Source organism: Dendropsophus ebraccatus, chromosome 12, assembly GCF_027789765.1.
Source record: "Dendropsophus ebraccatus isolate aDenEbr1 chromosome 12, aDenEbr1.pat, whole genome shotgun sequence".
Lineage (NCBI taxonomy): Eukaryota > Metazoa > Chordata > Amphibia > Anura > Hylidae > Dendropsophus > Dendropsophus ebraccatus.
In genome coordinates, this window is record NC_091465.1 from 65494419 (window position 1) to 65513171 (window position 18753).

Sequence of the window (18753 nt, forward strand, 5' to 3'; positions counted from 1 at the left end):
CATACAGTGGATGGACAGAACAAGCAGACATAGGCTTTCTCCTCTGCCAGTCACTGTTGTGGCTGCATGCAGGATTCTGCCTCTGGCTACATGAGGGGGGGCCCATACAGTTTTTTTCTATGGGGCCCCATGAACCCTAGCTACGCCCCTGGTGAACACTCTCTAGTGAGTAGTCAACATTATTCTGTTTGATATTCCATGTGCTATGTATCACTATATAACTTATCAAATTTGCCCTTCAGAGGCTTGAGAAAGCTTAGTGACATGCCTGGCTTAGCTATAATAAAGCCACTTTGACAGAAGAGGTCCTTTGAGTTTTCCGTGTAAACCCTATAGACCTCTATGCCGAATGGAAGAATATAATGGAGTCTGGTTTACATCTACTTACCTTTACCCCCTTGCCTTTGGTTCTCAGATAGTCCACCTCCAATGCTTTCTTCTCTCTAGTGAACATGTTATATCCACCGGGAACAGAAAACTTCCCTTCCTTTATTCCTTTCTCTAGGTCAGCACTTAACTTCTGCAGTAACGCTCTGCACTTTTTCACTGATGCTTCTTCATTTATCTTCATATACTCAGCTTTTTTACCTGCCAGCTCTTCCTACAAGAGTATGACATATGTAAAAATAAGAAAGCAATTTTTACACCATATTTGAGTGTAATCCTTGTCTGTAGTCTTCACGAGACTTACATTATCCAGATAAATAGAGCAGACAATGCCAGGCATGTGCCATCCAGTGAAAATTTAGTCTCCATACATTGCTTATATATCTATTGCAGTTGTCAGACACACAGTTGTCAGACTGCCCACATAGTGTAAAATACATTTCCGGCATCATCAGAATTTGTGCAGATCGCATCATACATATATATGAAACCACCTGAAGTGAATACTGCAGCTGATGGCAAGCAGGGACTCGTTTATTATTTCTGTACACTTGTGGGAAAAAAAAGTTTTGGTTGACCTGTAAAAGGTCACGCGAGAGAGCCACATGGCCAGGAGAGAGAGCTCTGTATCTTCTCCAATGCCAACTATGGGACAGGGAAATAGGATGAGAGAGAGGCCTGAACACCCACAAGCATACTCCAAGAAATCATCATTCTACAGATCATCCAGAACCCCATGAGTCATGCACAGTCATCTGGCTTAGAGGAGAATCCTGCCTCTTACTCCATTTGCACCTAAATGCTGCAGTAACAAACTAGATCCAGTTGTAACATCTGAGACATTGCTTGGACTTTTTGTTCTGTTACTGGGAAAATGCCAAGAAAGCAGGTCACAGGATTTTGATGTTTATGTAACACTAAAGGGCACCAACTGTTTCTGGAAGTACCCCAAGCCTTACAACAACTGTCAAATAGCCAACTCCCCAACACTTTTGGTGTAATCATACAATATTGTATGTCTTGAGCTATTTTTCACTATGCGTATTTCTTCTGATTCGATCATTACTGTTTAACATATTAAAAAATAAATCAGCTACATTCTTTTATTCTTAGGTCCTACAATTGTGTATTTAGCTTAAATGGGTTTCCTGAGCTAACCCCTGGCAGAAGAGGAAGACCCTTCTGCATGACAGAGCTCACAGCAAGACCCCCTGCCTATTGAGGGTGTTACAAATAGGTGTTACATAAAGATAAATAGTACAAGCCACAAACAGTATCATTTGTCAACATTTGCTTTTAATGTATCAAATCACTTTACTTACTAGTAGCTTGAACTGGAAATCTTGGTTTTCATCTTTGAAGGAAAGTTTCATAAAGAGCTTCAGTGCTTCTTCGTGAACTTCCTTGTCCAAGTGCAGAAACTCTTCGTGTGTCTCAGTTGGAAATTGTCCTACATGTTGACTCACCATCTCCTCATACTTAGATAAAGCTTCTTGTACAGCCCGAGAATTCTCAATTTTTGCTAATGCAATAACAGCATTTTCCATAGAAGGAATGGAACCACTACGAATCGACTCTACATAGGAGACTGCAACATTCCCAAGACCTAATAATAAATCATTGTAAGAACAAGATAATTTGGCTCCAGAAAATGATGCAGAAAATACTAAGTACCGTAGTGTGAGGACTTACCTCTCCCGGTCATCGCGAACCCGCCTGATAAGGTTTTAACAGGACTCTTCTCAAAAATATATTCACAGAATTTATTTGTTTGTTCTAAAAAGGCAGGCTCCAGCTGAGACTCCTGCACATTATCCAGGTTCTGGAGATCTTGCTTAGATGCCGGACGATCAAACACAAAACATTTGTGTGAGTGGAAGTAATGGAGGATACACTCCCGAGGGAGGTTGTAATTTCGTACTGCTACACTCATGCCTAGAAATACAAAAAATGGGGGTGTAATGTCATAAGTCTTCAAGGCTATATTACAGAGGAGTAGTATAATCTACATATCTTGTAGAAACTCCCTGCTTGTTCAGTGTCCAACCAAGACAAGTCATATTATAGAAATATGTATTCAGACAGTTACAGTCTTTGTACCAGCCCTTGTAGTAGTGAAATAATTTTTGGTGAAAGGGATGACTATCCGAATATGCAGTGCAGTAGATAGATTGGCCCAATAGGATTTCAGTTAAGCTCATGGTGATGTGTCCGTCAACACTGCTGGCTCCATCAGCAATCCTCAGTATGTTGTGTGTAGCTCTGGACTCTAATACAAGCTTTAACGAGAATCAAAATCACCATTTTATGTTTAGTGTTCATACCTGGTTTTAGCTTCAGGGCATTTTTCAGATACTCATCTTCGGTGATGTTCACCCCGTTGAGCTTTAGCTGAAGATTAAAGTCCCGGACACACCATACAAATGATGGGAAAAATCTCTTGAACTCGGAAGAATCATCTTCAAAATCTGCTTGTTGCTCACTTGATTTCACTTTTATTTTCTCTGTAAGTTCCGTGACATAACTACAAGTAGTTCAGGAGGAATACGGATATATCTATAAAACAGATTGGCTTCCCAAAACTTAAGATATCTTCCAATAAATGGGGATTAAAAATATAACAATGTGATAAGGGATCGTTTACTCTCTCCAAATTCCCCATTTGGTTGAAACCATTTTTACTGTTATGAGATTTAGTAGACAAGTTAGAGTGTCCATGTACCACTTGAAAGGCAGAGGTTCGGGTTTGTACCCAATTGAATCCTGCTGTCTGCCTGCTCCCTGGGGAAGGCGAAGACAGCCTGAGTCCCACCTGGAAAATCACGGATACAGCCTAGGTCATAGGCTGTATCCCTGTTTTGCAGGTGGGACTCAGGCTGTCTCTACCTTCCCCACAGACCGGGAAGACAGGAGGATTCAAATGCCGATAGTTTGGGTTCGTACAAACCCCAACCTCACCCCGTTTCGCTCATCTCTACCCCCCTTGGTTGAAGTCTTGGACAAAGTAGAATGCATACGATTCTAAGACACACTATGGAAGGCAACCAAGAATGGTATGACTCATATCTCTCTCTTTACACTGCTAGTGGGGACCACAAGTTGGGGAAGAAGAGACAGCTACATATCAGACGCAATAAGAACATAGAACTCAACAGCTGGGTGGATACTCTTAAGGTGATTCTGTCAACCCCTTTCTGTACAAGGACTTCTTTACACTGCTATAAAGCCAAAACTCTGCACTTTTCATACCTTACTAGATTTCTTGGTGCTTGATGCAGTGAAAAATGCTTTTTATCATTGATGGATTATGCAACCTGGGCAGGGCTTCACGATCACTGCGCCACTTTGCCCTGCCCACATAGGTAACATAGGCCATGCCCCTCCGTGACATCGCCATCTAGGCCTCGCCCCCTCGGTGGCCATTGGAATGGGCCAGCCTTGAGGTCTAGGCCCCACCCCCTCTATATGCAGATGACGTCACAGAGTAGCGGGGCTACTGTGCCAATGTGGGTGGGGCAAAGTGACATGGCAGTTGTGAAGGCCCACCCAGGTGGGACAATCCAGCAATAAAAAGCATTTTTCACTGGACCAAGCACCAAGAAATCTAGTATAAAGTTAGGTATGAAAATGGCAGAATTTAGGCTTTGCAGCTGTGTAGAGAAGTCCTTATACAGAAAGGGGGTGGCAGTGTCACTTAAAGTCTTAATATGGGTTGGGACTACCAACAATACGGAATAGACGTCCCAATGGAATGATCAGGGGCCCATATAAAAAGCAGCCGTGTCGTCTATCAGTAAGCACTCCCGAAAAGAAGTTCAAGCATAAAATACAGCAATTAAAAAATAAGCCACAGCTGTCCTCTAACGGGGCTAGAAAAATTACACCAGTAGTATTTAGTAGTAGTAGTACAACCTGCACAACTAGGCAATGTAGGTTATAATTGGTTGTCAAAATCAACACCAACCATCTATGTAATAGGGTTTGTAAACTAGCACAATATACAATATAACCCCAAAGAGCTCATGTAAAGGATACTGCAGTTGGTTCATAGCATCCTGGTCAATAGTTCCTACACTGTTAAATACCAGGGTGCTGCTAAGAAGAACAGCAAGGGCAAAAATCCAGGAGTCATTCTGGCTGTTTCCCTGAAATACAATAAAGGTTTTTTAATTAAAATAGATGTGTAACAAAAAGGAATGAAGTGTTTACACTGTAGAGCTGTAGTGCGTCATCTGCTCCATTGCCTGCTTCTAGGAACATATCAGTAGCTGGGAGCTACACTTGGCCAGGATCCCAGGGACTGATGTACAATTATCAGATGTGAACTCTCCTCCGCCACTAAATAAGCAAGTCTGGCAGGGGTCATGACTAGGGGAGAGTGTGAGGCCGGAAGGGTTGTGTGAGGGGCAGTGGGAGGAACATTGGGAAAAAAGGGGTAATTAAAAAGCTTAAAGAAAAGGGAGGTTCAGAGGAGGCGGTATTTATGGAAGGTCTGGCAGGGGGACACACAACTGCGGAGCAGGACAGGGAAGAAGATGCCCCTTTTATTGTTTTTACAGCCACAGCGGCAAGAATGGGAGAAGAATTTAGAGGCACCCTCTTTCTGGGTAGAGTTTGATAGAGTTAAATTTGGTTCTACGGGGTGGGGAATTCCTCTACAGTGGTTGTAAAATGTTGGGTCGAAGGCTGGACCGGTACCCAGCTTTAGTGTGTGATACTGTGGCCAAGGTCACAGGAAGGTTATGGCTCAAACACGTGGTGCCCTTGGGTAAGGTGACTACTATTGCTGGGGGTAAAGTCAGAGACATTAGGCAGAATTTGGCATTTTGGTGCCCTCAAGTTCCCTTCTCTGTTGGTTAAATATTCAGGGACTGTCAAAATGTTTATAAATTGTCTTATGTTGGGTTATTTTTATATTTGTATAAGTTGTATTTTGTGGCCTTTGCACTTTTCATGGGTAAAAGTGTGTGTGTGTGTGGGGGTTGTCACAGCAAGCTAGTAACCCCTCTGCCATATAAAATGTTTCCACGGACCTTCTCCACATCGCCCAGCCCCTCTGTATCCAGCAGCACCAGGGTGCAATCTGGCTTCCTGGGATGAGGAACGCACCACATCCAGATGCCTTTAGTCATGGACTGGACTGTTGAACCTAAAGAAAAGCCTGTATGGACAGATACATATAGACTATAAGAATGGGTTGTGTAAGACATTTTAATGCCCCTTGTCATAAGTAATAATACATAGATGTAAAAACCACCCCACAATGCCCCTTCTCTATCAATACCTGTGAAGACCCCAGTCAATGAGAGCTTGAGACATCACCCAGTGAAACCCCTCCAACCATCCATTGCCATGACAAGACTTCTGCACAAGGCCCAGTCATACCCTAGCCAATCATTCAACTCTCTGGGTCTGGTCTATTGAAACGAATAATACCTAAAAGAAGAAAGGCACATATTCTGTATAGAGGGAAGAAGCGCTTTGTCATCTGGTGGGCCCAGGAACCCTCACCTGACGCTGGTCGTATCAGTTTATGTCTTACAAATATATTATAGAAATCTTTTGGTCTTTTATTATACGCTTACTCCTCTTACCATTTTTACGTCCTGCCAGTTTATTCATTAGATAAGACTTCCCAGTACGGTATTTTCCAACTATGGCAACAACAACCACCTTCTGAGAGAAGCGGGATAAGATACCCAGTGCCTTTTCATTAACCTGGATTGTTCCATCGTCATGATTCTCTATTAAACACACTGGATGATCCATTATATGAAAGTCTGTATAGGAAAAATTTGAAAGAATTGTTACTTCCACTTTTTCTTAAAAAGTGATTACAGGCTCGGACTCCCAGAGATCCGCCATGACCTGTAGGGAACACGGTAGCACCTATTCAATTTTTCTGCAGCGCTTCTAAGTGGGGAATTAAAGGGGTTGTCACGGCCACGTCATCAGCTGCTCAGCCGCGATTGGCTGAGCACAGTTATGCTCAGCCAATCGCGGCTGAGCTTCGGATGACGCTGAAGAGGGCGGCCGGCACTCGGGAAGATCCGCCGGCCTCCCGAAGAAGACGTCACTGCTGAGGATCGGAGACCGTGGACGACACGAGATGCGGTGAGTATAATGCACCACACTTCCGGGTCTAGCGTGGGTGGGGGGAAACACGGGGAAGGGGGCCATTCACAGACATAACATACATTACAAAGTTGTATAACTTTGTAATGTCTGTTATTCTGTGAATAATTTTTTATCGCCGGACAACCCCTTTAAGCATTACACAATTCTCTATATACTGTAGCCTCTAAAGCCCGAGGCTCCATATGTGGCCTCTTTTGATGTATCCAAACGTGAATATTATGTATTTTACTTCAGAGCCACACTCACTATTCTGCTGGTTGGGTTAGTAAGTACATACATTATATTACTTATCCTGTATTGGTTCTGAGTTACAGTATATCCTATAGAACTTCAATAACACTAATAATAACCTGTGCACAATGCTTAACATAGCTATACTAAATCCCTGAACCTCATACATAAATACATATGTTTTTTTGGCCCCTTTTGCCCCCAGTACATGATAACAGGCATCCATTAACCAGCCCAGGATTTTGCATATATTGTATATAAAAGTCCCACCAAAGTCCCAAAGAAACACCCTCCCCTGTAAAACCCACCACCCAACCTAACAAGAATAAGCGCTAAAAATAACACAAAATACTATATATAAAACAAATAACACTAAATATATACAAATAAGCACTAATAATATGTACAGAACAAAGTAGGCATAATATACACACACAATAAACCATAGTGAGGCTTCTCAGCCCTACACACAACCCAAAAGCTCAAGTTCAGCAGCTGTGAGCCCTATATTCCTATATAGCTACAGCATAAAAAAAAAAAGACTAATGTGTTAGCATCATCCCACCACCAGGAGAGGAGAAGCTAAGGTACCTTAAAAGGTAGAGACCCTCCAAAGAGAAGAGGCTCTAGCGGCCCTGAGCCTCTTAAACTCTAAAGAGCACACCAGGTCACAGAGTGTGCCCCTAACCACCTCATCCACATATGACGACCCAGGGATTCATGTGAACAGGTTAATTCTTTTGACGGACAACAGAACCCACCCGTGCATAGAGTCCGCGGGTGGGTGCGAGCTGCGGAATGCACGACGGGTTATCCGTCGCCATTACGCAGTGTGCATGTACCCTTACTTAGCAGCTTTCTTAAAGGAATAGTACATTGCATTTTCATTACTAAGAGGGTGTTTTTTTGCCAGAGCTTTCCCATTAGGCGGGCTTTGGAGAAGTACTGCTTAGCAGTTTAGACTTGAAGTGAATAGCATTTGGCATTGAAAGTCTCTTGGAGTTTTTTTTTTTTTGTAAAAGACTTATATAAGGCTGGGAGGCTAACAGGAGGGGGGGGCCTATCCATTGAATGCAATACTCTGTTGGGGAGATTCTTACAACCTTGGCTGCAGTTGTGTGACTTGAATATAGGAGAAATAATTTGTACTTATGGCTATGAAGTTCCATCCAATGCTGAAGAGATCACAGAGTGCCACATGCTGTAGTACAGGCTCCAGGGTTGCACAATTGGGTAGAGCTAGTCTCCTAAGATTACCCAAGATGATTGAGCAGTAGACAGGGGGGCATGTTGGCTAATTGCACCTCTCCTAACCACTGTGTAGATAAGTCCTTGTTTAGACTTGAAGACTCAGCTCTCTAGAGTAGGTCTGCTGAATAACCAAACTAAACCAGTACCCCATATGGCTGTCTCCACCACCACTTATATGCTAAGGCTGGGACCTATTGGTGGAGAGCCTGAGGTACCTCAGAATCTGAAGGGAAAACACTGGCCCAAGCTAGCAATGCATCTTGAATTCTGGTCAGTCTCTGGATGCGCATCCAGAGCTGTCTGGAATTACAGATCTTCAATAGTCTTCCTTGGGTCATCCCTGTCGGAATTCTAGAAAAAAAAAATCAAAAAAAAAAAAAATCGGAGGGAGCCTATAATTTCTAGGCCTATTTTCCGGTACGGACACCCTTCAGAAAAAATACTGAAGGGTGTCTGTGCCCAACAGAAGCTTATGGATAAATTTACCAGGCGTATATTTTGTCTGCTGTGTGTGAAACCACCCAAAATACATCTTGTATGTGTTCATATCACTAGTAAATTTAGCTCCCCTCCTTTTTTCCTTCCTTTCATTTTTCTTTTACTTTGTTTTCTTCTTTCCTTCCCCTCCTCCAACTGTTCCCCAGTTTTCTATTTCTCGCTCCCCCCACCTTCTTTCCTCCTTGGATTTTAAACTATGCTGTGGCAAAGGCCGTTGGCCAAAACGCGTCTAGCTTGTACATTTTTCTATTTTGCTACATGTCATTTTACGGATTCTGTCAATAAAGGAAAGTTTTATTGGACTTCGTGCTGGACTTTCTAGTTTCTCCTTTCCATATGAATAAATTTACCAGGCATGCATTTTGTCTGCTGTGTGTGAAACCACCCAAAAAACATCTTTCATTATCATGTTATGGACTCTTATTTCCTTTCCTGTCACCTACTGCTTGTAGCTTTGCTGCAGGACTGCAGACTTCTCCTATCACATTACACTTTACATATTAAAAAATTATTGTAGATTAAAAACCTTACCGTACAGAGAAGATCCTCCAGTCTGTGCTCAGCTTTCACTGGGCGCCCCTCTGAATTCTGCCTTTTATGTCTTCTGAACTAAAAGTGAAAGTAACTAGAAGGCGGCAATTTCCTCCCTCCCATCACATATTTATAACTCTGGCAAAGTATTTGTGAACATCTACCCTGAAGGGCTCCTCACAGACATTTGCAGAGTTTTTCAAGACTTTTCGTTTTGAAAAATACCGGGGGCACTAATAACATGAAACGCACCACCACCAATCGATCGTACAATCTATGCCTCTTGCTGCCTGTCCATGGAGCCAGGGGTTCCCAGTGTCAAATCAGAAGAAGGAAGCATGTTGGAAGTACAAACATACAGTATAAACATTCCAGGCTCTGAATGGAAATCGTGGTTTACCACTTAAGAGATGAGAGTTGTAGTGACGATAAAAACTTGTTTCGCCGCGTTTCGAGGTGGGGCCTCTTCAGCACTACAAAAACATGGCCACTTTCTTCCAGAGACAGGACCACTCTTCTCTCCAGTTTTGAGTGCAGGTTTTGTAACTCTGTTCCATTGAAGTGAATGGAACTTAATTGCAAACCACACCTGAACTAGAGACAATAGTGTTGCTGTCTCTGGAAGAAAGCAGCCATGTTTTTGTAGTGCTGGATAACATGGAGTCTATGTTTAAAGGGGTTATCTAGCGCTACAAAAACATGGCCACTTTCCCCCTACTGTTGTTTCCAGTTTGGGTGGGGTTTTGAAACTCAGTTCCATTGAAGTAAATGGAGCATAATTGCAAACTGCACCTGAACTGGAGACAACAGTAGGGGGAAAAGTGGCCATGTTTTTGTAGCGCTGGATAACCCCTTTAAAATATGTTGCTCAGTGACAACCATCATAGCTATAAATTGGGGGTATACCTCTGGAAATATATAACTCCATCGGACACTGCTAAGATCCTTATTACAGATGCATAATATGGAAGCATGAATACACCATTAAAGGGGTAGTTCACAAAAAAAAAAATCAAATTAACTGCCAGAAAGTACAAGAGATTTATAATTTACTTCTTTAAAAAAAAAAAAAAAAAAAAAAAAGAAGAAGATCATCCTCTAATAATTCTCAGCTGCTGTATGTTCTGCAGGAAGTAGTGTATTCTTTCCAGTTTGGAGAACAGGAGAGGTTTTCATTAGGGATTTGCTACTTCTCTGGACAGTTCCTGACATGGACAGAGGTGGCAGCAGGGAGCACTGTGTCAGACTGGAAAGAATACACCACTTCCTGTAGGGCACACAGTACTTGAAGACTTGAGATTTTTTGATAGAAGTAAATTACAAATCTATATAACTTTCTGCAAAAGTAGACAAAGCGGTCGGCACTACTAGGCACACAATGGAGCTGGAATATGCTAGGGGACTCTCTGGAATATGCTGTGCAGACGGGGGTGCACTCTCTCAGTGTGCAAATAAAGTCAATTCAATGGAACATCATACGAAAGAAACGAGCTGGTACTCACCCGTATCTTGAGGTTTCACTGCACTTTATTTTTCATTGTTCATGTAAAAGGCTTCGGTGTGAACACCGTCAGGTGGCTGCAACGCCAAAACCCTGCTGATAGCGTGACAGCTGTTTCGTGTGATTCACACGAAACAGCTGTCACGCTATCAGCAGGGTATTGCGCAGATCACTTTACACAAGATCTAGTGAGGAGAATCAAAACTGAAACGATTTCAGGATTTTTTTGTAATACAGTAATCCCCTGACATACGATGACCTCTGGCGGCGAAGGAAACAAGGTATAATTGCATCGTACCTTGCATCCAATATCAGGTTACCATGCCTCTGGGTATCTGTGACGTCATTCATCCCTGCAGGGACTGCCTTCCATAGCTGCTATCTGCAGGGATTACTGACAGGTGACAAGGCCCTGCAGCTGGAGATTTTCAGAAGCACGCAAGGGGCACAGGTAACTGGAACTGTGCCTACAAGTTACATCGCAGCAATAGTAGAGGTCTGCAGACTTGCTAACAGTCAGTACAGGGGGAAAATTAAGGCTAGGTTCACACTACGTATATTTCAGTCAGTATTGTGGTCCTCATATTGCAACCAAAACCAGGAGTGGATTGAAAACACAGAAAGGATCTGTTCACACAATGGTGAAATTGAGTGGATGGCCGCCATTTAATGGCAAATATTTGCTGTTATTTTAGAACAACGGCTGTTATATTGAAATAATGGCCGTTATTTACTGTTATATGGTGGCCATCCACTCAATTTCACCATTGTGTGGACAGAGCCTTTCTGTGTTTTTAATCCACTCCTGGTTTTGGTTGCAATATGAGGACCACAATACTGACTGAAATATACATAGTGTGAACTCAGCCTAACTTTACCATGGGCCCCGGGCTGTTCACCAAGCTTGGGCCCCTCAAACCCACTGTACCTATGGCGGCACTAGCTTTAGTCTTTTTCCTCCATAATGCAGCCTGTAAAAAGACCTGTGGTGACATCATTGTCACATATTAAGGTCCTTCAGTATGTTCTCTAATGTTACTGCATTGTCTCCTGGTTGCAGTTTTGCCCTGATTTGTGCAAAATTGTGGTAAAAAGCAGCAATTGTTATGTAAATCATGGCAGAACTGTAGCCTGGAGATAATACACTACTGAAAGTATAAGTCTGTTTAGGGGGGCCATGGGCCCCGGGCTACTGCCAGAAACGGACCTATTAAAATCTGCTACTGAGTCAGTATGTGCTGCGCTGTCCAGGGATGTTTTTGTCTCCTTCCCCCTCCCTGTCACATCAGGGCACTCACTGGGCTCTCTGCTTATTATACTAACTGTTTGTACCTGTGAGGATACAACAACTGTAAGGCGGGGGATGTCCAGGCTCGTATAAAGCCCGTATTACACGTAGCGATTATAGTTTAAAGATTCGCTATAACGATCGATCACTAGCAATTTTGTAGCGAACAATTCTGAGGTTACTACATTCACAGATTACCGTTATGAACAAATGTTTTTACGTCGTTTAACAGTTGCTAATCGTTTCTCAGGACAACCCACACAACATGTTTTATCGGCGAACGACTTATTACATGAACAGATATGTGAACAATCTGCAAACTACCAACGATAATTTTTCAACATGATGACAAACAAATGATTTTTTATCCGTCGTTTGATCGCTGGGTGTTATTACACAGACAAATCTCATTTTCGATCGTTATATCGAATTTTTAAACGATAATAGCTCCGTGTCATAAGACCTGTGGCTGCAAACAAGGGAGCGTCAGCAAACAGCAGACACAGGGAAAAACAGAGCAGCTTCTGGCCAAGGGACTGTGTGTAAAAGCCACTGTGAGTGTGGAAGAAAATGGAGCCCTGCTGGAAAGGAGAGTCTTGTGTGCCAGGCTAGACACGAGGCAGTGCCAGCATTGTCAACAGGATGGTGTCATAGATCATCACTTAAGCCCTGGTGTAAGTCAGTCCAAGGACAGCATGTAGCAGGACATATATGATTTTGAGTGAGTCTTATCTCTATGTGGATGATGAGATACCTGATGTATGTTACATCCAGGGCCGGACTGGGATTTAAAATCAGCCCTAGCACTCAAACTCCAGCAACCCACACACTATATATCCCGGATAGCGGTGTACGGAGCCAGAAGGCGGAGCAGCAGATGGGAGCGCAGACAGGTAATGCATTAGTCCCGCAGCTGCTGGATTGAGTGGGAAAGGGTTACATTTTCGCAGCTGAAAGAAAATTGCGCTGGGAGAATGTAAAGCCATAGAAAATTACAGTACCGAGTATCGCAGTGGATTTTGAAATCCACTGTGATATGGTACATGCACCCTTAAAATACATATATTACCAGTAATACCAGTATACAACAGACAAATAATACTGTCACACCATAACCACTACCCTCAGCATACAGTGACTGGATAATACCTCTATACCAGTGTTTCTCAATTCCAGTCCTCAAGACCCACCAACAGGTTATGTTTTGAGGATTTCACAGACTGCCACAGGTGTTGGTTGTATGGGATACCCGCAAAACATGACCTGTTGGTGGGTCTTGAGGACTGGAGTTGAGAAACACTGCTCTATACTGTCACTGAATAATATCCACTATGTAAAGTGCAATGTTCTCCCTGAGCAGTGACCCTATAGAGCAGTGCTTCTTAACTCCAGTCCTCGGGCCTCACCAACAGGCCATGTTTTGAGGGTTTCCTTAGTATGTCACAGGTGATCAGTGCATCAGGTATTAGCACAGGTGTCCTTTGTATGGGAAAACCTCGAAACATGACCTGTTGGTGAGGCCTGAGGACTGGAATTGAGAAGCACTGCTTTAGAGGTATATACAGCTGTATGCAGGTTCTGCAGACTTATAACTGACTATAGTGCAAGAACACACAGGAGGCGGCTACTCTGTGACATTTTTCATAGTCAAAGTTGTTCTCTGTTCCTTCTCTTCTCCGTGTGGTTCAGCCCATCATGAAGATTTCTCCGGTCATGGCTTGTCTCCACAGGATCTGTCAGACAAATATTTTAGGCTTCTTGCTCCAGAATCATTATTATCCCTATACAAACTCCCCATGTATTCCTCCACACAGTAACAATGCCCCCATATAAGCTGATATGCCCAATATATGCTAGTATAATATAGTGTTAAAGGGGAACTCCAGGTAGAGGTGAAAAAATGAACCTTCTGCAGAAGCATATATACTTGCTTACCTGTCTATTCCCATTTTGAAACTACCAAAAAATCATTTTTTTATTTTTTTTTTCTGTATTGTGTTGCTGTTCTTCGAGGTTGAGCAGTTGGACATAGTACTACAGGTTTCAGAATGCAACGCTTTCCTTTGGCTGTTCATCACAGTCCTCCACCCTGCCCCTTCTCCGCCCTAAACTGTTGCAGAACATCTAGGCTGTGTTCACACATTGCAGTTTCATTGTGTTACTGAATTATTTGTAGTACTTTATCATTTCATTGTAGTCCCACCCGCACAGCACGCTGTATTCTCTACCTGTAACACCAGACAGCACACTGTATTCTCTACCAGTAACACCACACAGCACGCTGTATTCTCTACCTGTAACACCACACAGCACGCTGTATTCTCTACCTGTAACACCACACAGCACACTGTATTCTCTACCTGTAACACCACACAGTACGCTGTATTCTCTACCTGTAACACCACACAGCACGCTGTATTCTCTACCTGTAACATCACACAGCACGCTGTATTCTCTACCTGTAACATCACACAGTACGCTGTATTCTCTACCTGTAACATCACACAGTACGCTGTATTCTCTACCTGTAACACCACACAGCGCTGTATTCTCTACCTGTAACACCACACAGCACGCTGTATTCTCCACCTGTAACACCACACAGCACGCTGTATTCTCTACCTGTAACACTACACAGCACACTGTACTCTCTACCTGTAACACCACACAGCACGCTGTATTCTCTTCCTGTAACACCACACAGCACACTGTATTCTCTACCTGTAACACCACACAGCACGCTGTATTCTTTACCTGTAACACTGATATTGGATTAAAGTAAAAAACTTTTTGAATTTAATTTTTTTTTTTCTTTTCATCTTCACGCAGATATTATGATCAAGCATCTTTTATGTTTGAAGTTGAGCCCCATAATAAGAAGTTTATCCAATATTATCTTACATGGGATATACAGTTTATGCCTCGTTTTTTGTCCAGGTGGGATTGGCAGTGCCGGCTCTGATCCTCTCTGCCGTTTAGCATCATTTAATTGTGTTACTGCATCATTTTTGTGAATACGCTGCAGTACTGCAATGACACTCCAATATATGTGTGAACATAGCTTTGCACAATCAGCGAAGCTGCTGCACCTTCTTCAGAGATGATGAATCACTCAGTACATTGGGGGATCATCAGCCTGATCTCAGCAACACACAATGTGAGACAGAGGCATGGAAGATTTGTCTCCTAAGGTGGGAGAGCAGTGGGAGCAGGAGACAATGTGGATTGGCACAAAGGCCATTTTTCTTCACTTCCTGGATTTCAATCAGCTACCAGTGTGGCAGAACTGTACAGATATGGTAATACATTATGTAGATACATCTATATAACTTTTAACATACTTTTAATAGAATTTTTTTTTCTTTATGTGGAGTTCCCCCTTTAAGGCTGCTCCGTGTCCCCATATGGTAAACAAGCCTCCTCTCTGTCCCCATATAATATCGCCCTCCCTGTGCCTCCATATGGTATAGCCCCCTCTATGCCTCCATATGATATATATAAATAAATAAATATATATATATATATTAGGGAAATATATAGGGAATCCCACAACCTCCCCCCCCCCCCCCATAGGTATTCCTGTAGTTGACCCCACTGTAGGTAATCCCCTTCCCAATATACCTGTAGTTATCCCCATTGTGGTTAACGCCCTTCCCCATAGGATTCCTGTGGTTAACCCCTCCTTCTTCCCGGGCGTAGTACTGATACACTGCAGAGGAAGTGTAGCATTAAAAAAAATAATAAAAAAAATAAAAATAAAACCGCATGCTCACCCATCCCAGTGAAGTCCATATTCTTTATCTCCGGTCGGTAATCAGCCGCCCTCTCTTCCTGCTCACTGGCGCAGGAGTGACACTGTCTTGCTGGGGAGCAGGGAGATAGAGCGGCCTCTTGTGGGTAGAGGTATTATGCTGTCACCGGCCACGACAGTGATTGGCAGGGCCGGGGGCCAGTGGCTCCCTGGCTTTGTCAGTCAGAGCTTGGCCATACCATTTAACTGTGAGCATTCATCATGAACAGTTAAAGGGCCAGGGTAGGGTTTGCTGTGCCAGACACCAGCCCTCTGCATAGGCCGAGTGAATAGCGTGGCGGCCGGCCACGCCGCTTTTGCAGCCACTGGTGAGGGCTAGTGCAAATGAACGGTCTCGGACTGGTAATCTTGGCAGCCCAGCGGGTATTTGCCTGCTGTGCCAGATTACCAATCCAGGCCTGTTCACATCCATCTATCTATCACCTGTCTAACTGTTTATCCATTTTCTTTGACATCTTTGGGCCTTCAGAACTAATTACCAGTTTTCCATAGAAACATACAATGGTTTTAACGTACATTGGTATTTCCAGAACCAATATAGGACAACTCCGTCGCTAAGAAAGAAAAAAAAAAAAAAAACCACTGACATACACAGATCTTATACTCAGCATCCCTCCTGAGCGCCATGGGGGGCTATATGCTATATGGGAGGGGGAGAGCGCACAGGGATGCTATATGGGAGGGAGAGAGCGCACAGGGGTGCTATATGGGAGGGAGAGGGCGCACAGGGGGGGGGCTATATACTACTGGGGGAGAGTGCACAGGGGGGGCTATATACTACGGGGGGAGAGTGCACATGGGGACTATATACTACAGGGGGAGAGCACATAGGGGGGCTATATGCTATATGGGAGGGGGAGAGCGCACAGGTTGACTATATGCTATATGGGAGGGGGAGAGTGCACAGGGGGGCTATATACTACAGGGGGAGAGCACACAGGGGGCTATATACTTCTGGGGGAGAGCACAAAGGGGGGCTATATACTACTGGGGGAGAGCACAAAGGGGGGCTATATACTACTGGGGGAGCAACAGGGGGGCTATATACTATTGGGGCAGTCACCCCCTATGTACCTAATTTCAAAGGGCCGGTGAGAGAGAAGAAGTGCCAGTTTTCCCACTAATAAGCATCAATTCTGTAAATAGTTTCACAATGTTTGTGAAAAGTTAACAAAACACGTTAACTACTGATGATCAGCTCGGACCTTTACCTGACAATAGACACCGGTAAGAGGACCTTCACTAAAAGTTGTTGAGTACCCATGGTATATATAGTACAATGGGAAATTCAAAAGGTCATTTTTCTGATGACACATTCCCTTCAAAGAGAAAGATGTCTCTGCCTGTCTCCCTCCATACTGTTGTTTCTGCCCCCAGTCCTCTGTACTCTCCTCCAAGTACTCCCCGCTCTGGCCTCCTCCATTCCAGAGGCAAATGCAAGTTACTGCCAAACGTCTGTGTCATATCAGTCTCTTCACTGAAAGGAAGTCTCATTCCTGACATGAATTTGCTGCTAAGCTGCAGACTGTAAACAGTGCTAAGAATAGAGACTGTGTACAAAATGTGGTGATCTGGATGCAGCAGCCACAGCCCGGGGAGTAGCCTATTATCTTCTATCCCCAGGCTGTCTTTGGTTCACGGCCTGTCCGCCCAGCTGTATGGGCATAGATACTTGCTGGCTGCAGTGTACTCTGTGCTGTACAATGTGGTTATGTACAGTAAATATCTGTATTTGAGGGGGTTAGGAATGAAACACACAGACAGAGCACACGGCAACCAGACAGCAAGGAACTGCAGGACAATTGTATAAGGGCTGGCATTCATGGCATGAAAATAGAAAGATATTGCCTGACTCTATGTGATATCATCATCATTATCGTACTTATGAACTCTTTCACTATCCCAGACCACCATGTGAACATTAACATTAACCTTTAGGGGACACAGCTAGTTTTCATTTTTGCGCTTTCGTTTTTTTTCCTCCTTGTTTATATAAGGCCATAGCACGTGCATTTTTCCACCTAGAGACCCAGATGAGCCCTTATTTTTTGCGCCACTATTTGTACTTTGCAATGGCAGATGTAATTTTTGCCTAAAATATGCTGTAAAACCAGAAAAAAATTATATGTGCGGTGAAATTGAAAAAGAAAAAAAAAGAAACACAAAAACCCTTTTTTTTTAAATTTGGCGGGAGGGGGCTTGTGGTTACGCCGTTCGGCCTAGAGTAAAACTGACTTCTTATAGATGTTCCTCAAGTTGTTACGATTACTATGATATGTAACTTGTATAACTTTTATTTTATTTGATAGCTTTAAAAAAATTAAAACCTTTAAAAAAAATATATATGTTCCTTAAAATCGCTCTATTCCCAGGCTTATAGCGCTTTTATCCTTTGGTCTATGGGTTTGTGCGAGGTGTCATTTTTTACGCCATGATCTGTACTTTCTATCGGTAACTTGATTACGCATATGCAACTTTTTGATTGTTTTTTTTTTTTTTTTACAATTTTTCTAGATTTGATGCGACCAAAAAGTGCAATTATGCACTTTGGAATTCTTTTACGCTTACGCCGTGTACCGTGTGAGATCGGGAATGTGATAATTTAATAGTTCAGGCGATTACTCATGCGGTGATACAGAACATGTTTATTATTTTTATTTATAAAATGAGTTTTGAATTAATAAAAAAACTTTTTATTTTTTTTTATTTTTTTATTCAACACACTTACTAGAAGCGCCCCTGGGGGACTTCTAGTATGACTGCTCTGATCTCTCATTGAGATCTATGCAGTTTAGATAGCAGCCGAAAGCAATAGAGTGCCGAGCCTGGATCAGCGCCATTACGGCGCAGACTCCAGCCAGCTTCAGATGCAGGGATCGCGTCACGGGGGCTATCCCCCCACTAGACCACCAGGGAAGGGCTACAGGGGGGGGTCGCTACATGCAGCTTAGGACCATGGCTATTAGCGGGCACGGTCCAATCGCCGTGCCCGCTAATTAAGTATTTAGATGCCAACTTTGACAGCTGCATCTAAATACTTAATTAGCGGGCATGGCGATTGGACCGTGTCCGCTAATAGCCGTGGTACTGGGCTGCATGTAGCCCCCCGGGGTCGTG

General features: G+C 43.3%; 1 protein-coding gene across 4 annotated transcripts in view; it reads right to left on the reverse strand.

Annotated features, from left to right (window-relative positions):
* LOC138769952 (guanylate-binding protein 4-like) overlaps positions 1 to 18753 on the reverse strand; it is a 76668-nt gene that overhangs the window by 9417 nt on the left and 48498 nt on the right. Inside the window, exons 1-8 of one of the 4 annotated variants that reach the window (XM_069948725.1) lie at positions 10836 to 11059; positions 5982 to 6167; positions 5421 to 5548; positions 4423 to 4532; positions 2712 to 2911; positions 2080 to 2322; positions 1710 to 1993; positions 389 to 601 (exon numbers count right to left, since the gene is read on the reverse strand). In XM_069948725.1, the coding sequence (XP_069804826.1) occupies positions 389 to 601; positions 1710 to 1993; positions 2080 to 2322; positions 2712 to 2911; positions 4423 to 4532; positions 5421 to 5548; positions 5982 to 6167; positions 10836 to 10842 (1371 nt within the window). In that variant the 5' untranslated portion in view covers positions 10843 to 11059. Of the gene's footprint in view, positions 1 to 388; positions 602 to 1709; positions 1994 to 2079; positions 2323 to 2711; positions 2912 to 4422; positions 4533 to 5420; positions 5549 to 5981; positions 6168 to 8222; positions 8336 to 9036; positions 9196 to 10835; positions 11060 to 18753 lie in introns of those variants that run through there. The other 3 variants (XM_069948726.1, XM_069948727.1, XM_069948724.1) reach the window with 3 other exon arrangements.